General features: G+C 36.0%; 1 protein-coding gene across 1 annotated transcript; it reads left to right on the plus strand.

Annotated features, from left to right (window-relative positions):
• Nucleotides 1–5,759: 5,759 nt before the first annotated feature.
• LOC103329275 (trichohyalin-like protein) lies at nucleotides 5,760–9,290 on the plus strand. Its single transcript, XM_008231726.2, has 3 exons — nucleotides 5,760–6,768; nucleotides 7,051–7,173; nucleotides 7,691–9,290. Exons 1-3 carry the CDS (start codon nucleotides 6,247–6,249, stop codon nucleotides 9,026–9,028), a joined length of 1,983 nt encoding a protein of 660 aa, XP_008229948.2. The 5' UTR covers nucleotides 5,760–6,246; the 3' UTR covers nucleotides 9,029–9,290.
• Nucleotides 9,291–9,965: the final 675 nt, after the last annotated feature.

Here is a 9,965-nt window from a genome sequence, read left to right on the forward strand (position 1 = left end):
TGGAGATAATTATTGAATTCTTTCAGGTGGTAAAACTTCTAAACCATAACATTAAATATTTCTTATTCCGAGAAATCCTAAAGAGTTTCCAAAAAAGTTAAAGGTTAGGAAGACAAAAAAAAGTAGAATATTATATGGTCGACAAATATTTTAAGAACTTTTTGTTTCTATGGAAATAGGCTTTTGGGTAAATATGGAAATAGAATAGTTACCAAAACTTGTTTTATTTCACACTAGACCCTTGACAGCCAATTGGTTATTTATTTATTTAATTTATTCTAGAATTAAAAATAATAATGGGTAGTTGTTTTCATAAAAATAGGATCCATAATCTGATTTTGCTTTTTTTTAATATGTAAAAGTTTGAATTTACCATATTCTCCTCATTTAATTAATAATTTCAATTATTATGTTTGCATTAACCAATGACATTTTTTGTTATTTTGAATATTGTACAAGTCTACTTTTGAATATTCAAAATTACAAACAAAATAATACTTTGAACATAATAGTTTTAATTTGAGTATTCCAGTATTACTGTTCCAAGTACTTTAAAGAAAATTCAAAATTTTTTTTTTTGAAGACTTTTACTATTAAGAGGGGCGATAATATATTAAACTCATATACACTACACATATACTAGGACTGGAACCCAGGACATTTTTTGTAGGAACAATTGCTCCAAATCACTACACTAATGGATACTTTGAAAAGAAAATTCAATTTAAACCAAAAGAAATCGGACACTAAGGCAGGCAAAAAGTTTTACAAAACAACATATGTTTTCAAGGGAAAAAACATTATCGTAGTTCAAAAACTCAATCGACCCAAAAAAATAAAAAAATAAAAAAAATTCAAAGAAACAGTTAAAAGAAACGTTGCTTCTGCTCATGTATACTCAGAATGAGCCCTACCAATACGTTAGAGAATCGGCATGACAGTGTGCCGCAATAGGACCACGTGTTGTTAGTTCTACGCATGAACTGTTGAATATATTTTTCCAATCAAATTTGAAAGCGCTCCCTCGAGAAGAATAAAGAGGGCAAGAATATTAATGCAAATGGAGAGTAATGTCACTCACTTTTCTTTCAACAATTTTGAGAAGAGGATGCAAGAAAACAAAGCAATAATAGTGCAATCATATATGTGTCCACCTCACTTTGTGATTTCACCTTTCAATGAGTTTCTTGCTTTCACTCTCATCTTCCATCCCTCAATCAGCCAACTTTAATCTCCTATATTCAAAGAGCCGTACGGGTTTTCAACAAAATTATTGAATAATTGTACAATTAGTAGTGCATTTGAGTAAGGGCTCCAAATGCATCAATGGTTAGGAACCACCTCGCACTTAGCGACATGCCACAACACTACTTCAAATTATTTGTACTCTTATAGAGGAATGCAAGAATACAAAAGGAAAGTGTTATTCGCGCTCCCTTAAGTTATCCTAATTCTCTCTTATAAAACATCATTTCCACTATAGTATATGCAAGTTAAGACCAGTCCTCATACGTGCATGTAAATAAGTGAGTGTTTTTTGATTGTAACGTGAGTGATATCTAATCGTTGCATAGCTTAAAATAATGCTCTCCCCCTTATCCTAATCCTTTCTTTTCGCGCATCATTTCCACCACAAGATGCATGCATGTGAATGAATGAACCGTCCTAGCTAGTTTTATTTTATGTCATTGGTTGTGCTAGGGATTTCAGGAACAAGGTTAATTGCTATGCTCCCGTAGCCTCAATACTGATAAACACAACTTGTGGCATGTGACTTGAATGTTTCAAAAAATTTGAAATCGAGCTGCATCATGGACCACCAACATCAACATTTATCAAGTTTGAAGTGAATATGACAATCCATGAGCCACAAGATTTCAATTGGCAAAGCCGCAAAAGACATGAAGATCATGTTCATGGGGGGTGGGGGTTGGCCATGGGGTGCAGGTGTGGGGGCCGCAATCTATAATTATATTTATGTTGGTGTTTTCCATAAGAATTGTTTGAGTGTAAGTTCCAAAACATACAGCAAGGAAACTCCAACCAATCCCAAACATATTGAGCCGTTAGTAGGACCCCACTCCTCTCTTCCCATAACTTTTTGTTAAGAGGAGGTTCTTAAGGCTTGATTGACTGATTACATATTTGTGAGCTGTACTGCCATTTGATTTGATAAGATATTTCGCAATTATTACTCGGTACTTCATATTTGATTTAGCCCCTTTTGTTTCTCCTTTTTATTTATTTATTTATTTTTAATTTACACAATTGTTAGAAACTCCCTTCCCCTTTAAATCTTTTTTGTTTTTTTTGGGCAACCTTGCTCTTCCTTTGCATGTTCAGAAGATCCACACATATCAAGAAGTGTTTTATTTCATCCATTACTTGTTTGTCATTAGTTCCAATCCTTACTAGAACGATTTCCTTACTTGACACAAATGTATATGACACTTATAGCATACCCACAAATGGGCATTGAAATTATTCTAACTCATGCTTCTCTATATATAGTAATACATATCTTATTCAAAAAAATTTAAGGGGAGATTGGCTACTCACATTACTAGCGCCAAGGTATACACACAATCTCGAGCCGGAATGACCTATGCGCATGGCATCCAATTGTCAATTGCCACAAGTATGAATTTATGTAGGAAATTACAGATCGCGCATCAATAAGGATGCTGGCAGGGACTTGAACATTGGTAGGACTACACGCAGTACATGGACCTTACTAACTGAACCAACTCTCATTGGTTATATATATAGTAACACATAGATATTAAAATAATTCTGATTCTTAACTTCCCCTACGTTGATTAAGTAAGTTATAATGGACTATGTTAACATTCTCTTTAAAATGAGAGATTAACTTGAATAGTATACGGTATATTTAAAGGGAGCTGATTTTCACACTTCTCTTTTATCCATTTGCATTCCATTTGTTAGAAATTGTATGTTCCCACTCATCTTTTGTCCATTTACACTTTTTTTTTTTGTTATAGTAAAAACTATTAAAAACAAAAAAAGTGTAAGTGGACAAAAAATGAGTGGGAAAATCACCACCCTATTTAAATCCATGTCGTATTCGTCATAAACACCTTTATTTTCTAGCTTTTAACACTCTTCCCTTGTCTTTGCATATTGGAAGGTCTTTCCGCACAAATCAAGATGTACTCTATTTCATCCATTACTATTTTGTCATTAGTGGATATATTTAGTTCCAGTATTCTAAAAGTACTTCATAACTTGACACTTAAGATAGAATTATATCTAATAACTTACAGATTAGTGACACTTGTAATTTAAGATAACATTCTTTTGAAGCGCGACATTACGTTGAATAGCATTGGATTTGATGTATTCGAGTTCTTGTCATTATATTACAATAATTAATGATAGGGGAATGCTAGCAACATTCTCTATAACTTTCTCATTTGAACCTTCTCCCTTTCCTTCATCACATGTGCATGTGGTACTTTACTTACACTTAAAACAATGTCATTAATGCATTAGAAAAACTAGCTTTTGTTTTTCCAATTTACCCTTATTAAATTATCCTTTAATAATCCATTTTTTTACAAATAGAAAAATAAGACTAGATATTAATACTAATAGAATAAATTTTATGTTTTTTCTTTTGACCCACCAGCCTCCTCTCCCAATCCTCGCTTACAGCCAGCCACCACACCATTCTCTCTCCTCTTTCCTTGCCAATCCAACCCAGCCATCCACTACCACTACTCTCCCTTTCCTTTTCTCTCTCTAGCCAACAACCCTTCCCCCGTCGTTGATTTCCTTGGCTGTGTAAAGAGGTGTAACCACCTCGCCTCAATTTTCACCCTCCCCTCCACACATTGCGTAAATCTCCAACATCAACCCTGTTGATCTTCACAACGAAGACGACTCCCACCCACGCCAATCTTCCCCCACGACCGCGGCTTCGATCCCTGCCACCCACTTCGTCTTCCCATCCCCTGTGGTTGGGTTATGGGTTGTTTTTTCGATTTTTTCATATTTCATTCTTAGTGTTTTAATTATTCAATTTCTTAAAACTGATCTTTAAAAAAAATGAAATTAGGTGTTTGTTAAACGATTTGATATTTTTTTTATCAATTAGTTTTTGAAAAAAAATTATATAATAAAACAATACACAAAGAATAATACATTTAATAAGGTTAAATTTGAAAAACAAAATGTAGCTTATGTGGTGCATTAATAGTATTGTTTTGAAAGTGCCACATGTCATGAAGAAAAGAGAAAATGTCCAAATGAGAAGGTTGCTAGCATTTCCCTTAATGATATATTGATTGATATATTAAATAGTATTTGATATATTGATATTGATTGATAAGTAGGGATTGTAATTTTCCTCATGGGTAAGGATCTTCGTGGAGATTCGACCATAATGAGTCGAGTATGAAGGATAAAAAATGGGTATGAGGTTCGGGGAATTTTTCAAGTATGGTGTTTAGGGAGGGGCTGGGATGGTTTTCTAATCCCTAACCCGAACCCTCCCAGTTTATAATATATATATATATATATGTGTGTGTGTGTGTGTAATTTATTTTATCATATAATTAAATTATTATGATGTATGATGGTGGTGCTACTTCTATAATGATGTTCATGTAATTTTTTAATTTTTTTTGGTTGAGAAATGATGTTCATGTCTTGAACATGTAGTTATGACATGTGTTAATTTTTTTTTGAAAACTAGTCTAGATTTTTAGTTAATAAAAATGGAATTGATACAAATCTTGTACTCATAATGTTTTTTTTCTCATTTAACAAAGTAGCATTTTATTTTTATTTTTTCCGTAATGGGACGGGTCGAAGAACCGGTTCCTCAATGAAGGTGGGGATGAGGAATCCTCGAATTGAAGATGTGTATGAAAGCAGGAATGGGAAAAAAAATGCTTAATGGAGATGAGAATGACATACCCACCCCCGATTCGACCAATTTCCAACCCTTTTGATACGAGCACAAAAAATGCAAATTAAGAATAAAAAAAATATAAAGTATAAAGCAAAAAACTTAGAATTGCAGGTTTGCACTTATGCCACTTGACATTCTACTCATCTCTCTTCCCACTCCTACATTTGACGTTAAGAGTATTTTTTTAATCTGTCAAATGTAATCATAAAGTTAATTAATTAGTTTTTGAGAGATAAACGTGGGAAATAAACCAATATTACGACGAAATCAAGTGAAAATTAAAATAGAAATTTTGACATCAAGTAATCTAAAATGGACAGAGTCGATTAAAACAAAGTAAAAATGAATACTTGAGGAAGGGTTTAAGCAGATGGCGCAAGATCCGAGGATAATTAAGCAAAAATAATAACAGAACATTCCAGCTTAGAGAGAGGGGAAGGAGACAAAATTAAATACTGAGAACCTAGTCAACATTGTGGGCCGTATATAATACACAGTTACACATGCACGACCCTGATTGAATACCCCTTGCTTCACATGTTTGCCACGTCATCTTCTCTCTCTCTCTCTCTCTCTCTCTTTCTCTTTGTTTTTTTTTTTTAAAATATATTAAAAAATAATTTTTTTTAAATAAAAACCTCAAAACTTCATGCTAACGGAGTCTAACTAAGTGAAATACTGCCTTAACTTACGAACTAGTGCCAGTCTTAGCTTTGAATTTTAATAGCACCGTGATAGTATATGTGAGAAACCTGACCTCTTATAATTTAGACTATGGCTTATACAAGAAATAAATAAAAAGCTCCCAACTCCATTTTCCAACTATCACTCTCTCATCATCCCTTCCCAATTCTTTTCCCTTTTCAATTTTTTTTGCTTTTTAGTTTTTTCCCTCTCAACATTTCTAAACCAAAAGCTTCCATTCTTCTTCCAAAATTCCCATCTCTCTCTCTCTCTCTCTCTCTCTCTCTCTCACACCCCACCTTCCGTTTTTGATAGTTTGACACCTTTTTGAGCTTCTTTGATCCTCTTTAAGACTGCCCAAAATCCACCACAACCCAGAATCTTTGACACTTCTCTTTTTCTTCTTCTTTGCTAAATTCGAGGCTGACAGTTTGAATTACTTACCCAAAAAGAAAAACTTGACACTATCATTATCATCAATGTACTTCCATCAACTTTTTTCAACCCCTTGATTTTTGTTTCCCCTTCTCCTCCCCCTCCATCTCTCATTCAATCGCCCAAATCTTCAAGATCTTCCAATTGGATCTTCACCATTTCCTTCTTTTGTGCACATTTTATTTTCTATGTCTTGGCAAAACCAGCAGCATACACACATTTCTCCAGTCGACAGGCAATGCAAAATCAGGAAGCGAGGCGGGTCTTCGTCGTCTTCCTCTTCCCTGGTCCGTAGGTACAGATTGAAGCGGGCAATTCTGGTGGGTAAGCGCGGCGGGTCGAGCACGCCGGTCCCGACTTGGAAGACGACTATAAGCGCCGCCAGATCATCGCCTTGCGCCGCCGTGATGATGCCGAATGCTGCTTCTGATGATGGCGAGGAGCTGGCAAAGCAGCAGCAGCGGCTGGCCTCGAAGGACGGTGGCGGCAGTGGCGGTGGCGGTGGCGGTAAAGGGAAGGGTGTGCCATTGTCAGTTTCAGCAAGAAAGCTCGCGGCTACTTTGTGGGAAATCAATGAAGTGCCTTTGAAAAAGAAGGATGCTAAAGCCATTAAAGAAATGAGAATCAGAGAGGGTGTTGCTCAAATGCCATCTTTAGAGGGTTCCTTGCCGCCGAAGTTATCAGATCCATCTTATACTCCTATATCTGAGGTGGGTTTATTTTATTTTACTTTTCTTTTGTGCTTATGTTTCTCTCTTTTCTGTTTTTTTTTTTTGGCTGTGAAAATATTGTTAATCTTTCTTTCTGGGTTTCTTGTTTTCCATATTATGTGCCACCATTTCCCTGTGAGCTTTTGTTTTAAGAATTATTAGTTTTTTTTCCAGTTGGGAAGAGTTCTGTTCTTGCTGATATTATGGAAGGGTAATTTTTGTTTTGTTTTTTTGTTGTTGAATTTGAATTTCAAAGTTACTGTCTTTTTGGAAATTCTGCAGAAGAAAAATGGATCTGGAGGAGCTGAAAACCAGAGAAGATTGTCGGCCGTTTCTCATAACCTTCATCTGACTGATTACCAATTGGGAGGTTTTGAGACTCATAGAAGTTCCAGTTTAACTGAGGTAAAAAACCAATGCTATTAATCAGGGCATATCAGATTAGGTAAAAAGATAGACATGTTTGTGTCGTTTGTGGAATTTAATTTTCCCTTTTGTGTCAAAGGGGCACAAAATTATTTTTGAAAAAATGACAAGATGTTGACAGTGATTGTAGAAATTGGTCCCCATTAGATTTGTCTGATAATAACCCATCTATCATAAATATCAAAAATAGTTTCCTGCCTTGTCATTTTCATTGAATAGTACATTTCAAAAGTTCATTATCAATTTCATCACTTTCATGCTTAAGAAATGAGCTCTTGAAGAACCTATTTTGTGACTTGCTCCTGATAGTATTATTGTAATGCATTTGTTTGCATGATCAACTAGAATGTTTGTGACTTGAACTTTTTGAGCACAGAAATTTTGAATATCTGAGAATATGTTAAGATGAACCTGCATATGGCTCCCTGGGGTTTCTAGGGTGAATTTCAAGGATGATAAACTTTAACACATGTTGATTGCATATCATTATTTGTAGGTCAAAGATCAATCTTGTGGAAAACCTGATCGAAAATGCGTTAATGGATTTACCTGTTTGAAGGAGGTCAGTAAGGGCCTTTCTACATCCAAGGAGCTCTTGAAAGTTCTTACTCGCATTTGGGGTCTTGAAGAGCAGCATTCCTTAAGTACAACCTTGCTCTCAGCCTTACGAGTTGAGCTTGATCGAGCCCGTATCCAGGTTCATCAAATGATCCGAGAACAGAGGTCTAACTGCAACGAAATTGAGTACATCATGAGGCAGTTTGCAGAAGAAAAGGCGGCCTGGAAAAGCAAGGAGCGAGAGAGGGTACGTGCTTCCATAGCATGCATAGCGGAAGAACTTGAGGTGGAGAAGAAACTAAGAAGACAAACAGAACGGTTAAACAAGAAGCTTGGAAAAGAACTGGCTGATAAAGAGGCAGCTCTGTCGAAGGCCATGAAAGAGCTTGAGAGGGAGAAGAGGGCAAAAGAGATTTTTGAGCAAGTTTGTGATGAGTTAGCCACAGGTCTTGGGGAGGACAGAGCACAGGTGGAAGAACTAAAGAGAGAGTCGGAAAAAGTTCGAGAGGAGGTGGAGAAGGAGAGGGAAATGCTTCAGCTAGCTGATGTTTTGCGCGAGGAGAGAGTCCAGATGAAGCTCTCAGAAGCCAAATATCATTTTGAGGAGAAAAATGCAGCTGTGGAACAGCTGAGGAATGAGCTAGAGGCTCACTTGAGATCCAAAATGGGTGAAGGTAGTGGTGACTCTCCAGATTTGAAAAGGATCAAAGAACTTGAGGCTTATTTAAAGAAAATAAATTTCGGATCATTTCAGAGCGCAAAGAAAGAAGGGAATGGAATGGAAGTTGCTGCATATAGAGAAGAGTGTGATGATGAAGACGACTCAGGTGGTGATAGTGACCTTCATTCCATTGAATTAAACATGGACAATACCAACAGGAGCTACAAGTGGAGTTATGCTTGTGGAGATGATACTGAATATGATTCGAAAAGGACTTCAGTTGATAAACAATTTAAAGGAAGAAGATCTCTCTCTGAAAAAATTCAGTGGGAAAGCATATGCTTAAACAAAAATTCCAATGGAGTTGATCGGGAGTTTGGCATAAAAAGTCAAGGACATTCAGATGGGAATCATATGGAAAAATCCGAGCTTGTTCCTCAAACTCAAACGCAAGAATATGAAGCTGAAACCAAGAAAAATGGATCTGCCAAGGGTCTCACAGACCTTAGATTATCCAATTCAAAGGTGGTACCTATCCAAAGCTTTGCCGGTACAACTTGCCAGTACCAATCCTTGCCGCAGAAGAATCCCGGAAGCGAAGTGTGTGGAAGTTAGACGGGTGTTGCAAGAGAGTGATTGAAAGGCCCCCTCCCGCGGCTATCAGGAAGAAGAAGCCAATGGCAGGATCAATAGAATATAGATGTTTGCATGTTATCTTATTTCTTCCAACAAAGCAATGCTTTGCTTGTTTTTTATTCTTCAAACCTTGCCATAAAATTGTTTGCATCAATCATGTTCACTGGTCACTCCTACAGATAGAACAATTGTATATACAATTTTATACAATGCTATATGAATCCAATATAATTTATTTTGATTTTCGGAATTAGATTTGCAGCATGGTTATTGAGCGTGTTTAGTCCAAGCAAGAACGTTCAACTAAAATAAAAATCTCAGAACATAAAGAGAAAATCAAAGAATGAAGAATCTGGTCAACCCTATCATGCTTGCTAAAATAAGAACTTTACATTCTGCATACATGCCATTGTCTGCAGCTCGTACCTTCATCAGCAACATCTTTTGCATACGCAGGATATAATGCCAACAGAATCAAAGATTTAGCAGATCTGTTCCACCCATACATATGCTAATTTTGAGAAAAATGTTACTCGGGCGTATCCAAATATTTATACCGTCGCATCGCATGGCGCCCTGATGTACTCAATAATTTTTGTTCATTCTACATGACATCTTATTTTAAATAAACAGTCCTATTATGATATGCTATTGAGTGTTTCTATTCTTGCCCATGTCCTATTTTCCTACCCACCTTACTTTTCCATCCCATAAATTGGAATTTTTTTAAAAATAATTTTCTCTTTTCACCACCATTATTCTTAAAATGCCTTATTACTAATACACTCTTTTCACTTGAAGATTATCTTCTTTCTTTTGGGTCAGAGTTTGGAAGGGGGAAGGGGGTAGGTGTCATTAGGGTTTGAACTTGAGAGTGAATGCAAATGCTCTTACCACTGAAGTTTATCATCCCACC

The sequence above is a fragment of the Prunus mume genome, linkage group LG1 (genome assembly GCF_029339155.1).
Source record: "Prunus mume cultivar Tortuosa linkage group LG1, ASM2933915v1, whole genome shotgun sequence".
Lineage (NCBI taxonomy): Eukaryota > Viridiplantae > Streptophyta > Magnoliopsida > Rosales > Rosaceae > Prunus > Prunus mume.

Excerpts from the sequence above, each read along its gene's own strand:
- LOC103329275 (XM_008231726.2), top strand. The coding sequence starts at position 6,247 with ATGTCTTGGCAAAACCAGCAGCATACACACATTTCTCCAGTCGACAGG. Across the intron at positions 6,769-7,050 it reads CTTATACTCCTATATCTGAG|AAGAAAAATGGATCTGGAGG; the intron begins GTGGGTTTATTT and ends GAAATTCTGCAG. Across the intron at positions 7,174-7,690 it reads GAAGTTCCAGTTTAACTGAG|GTCAAAGATCAATCTTGTGG; the intron begins GTAAAAAACCAA and ends CATTATTTGTAG.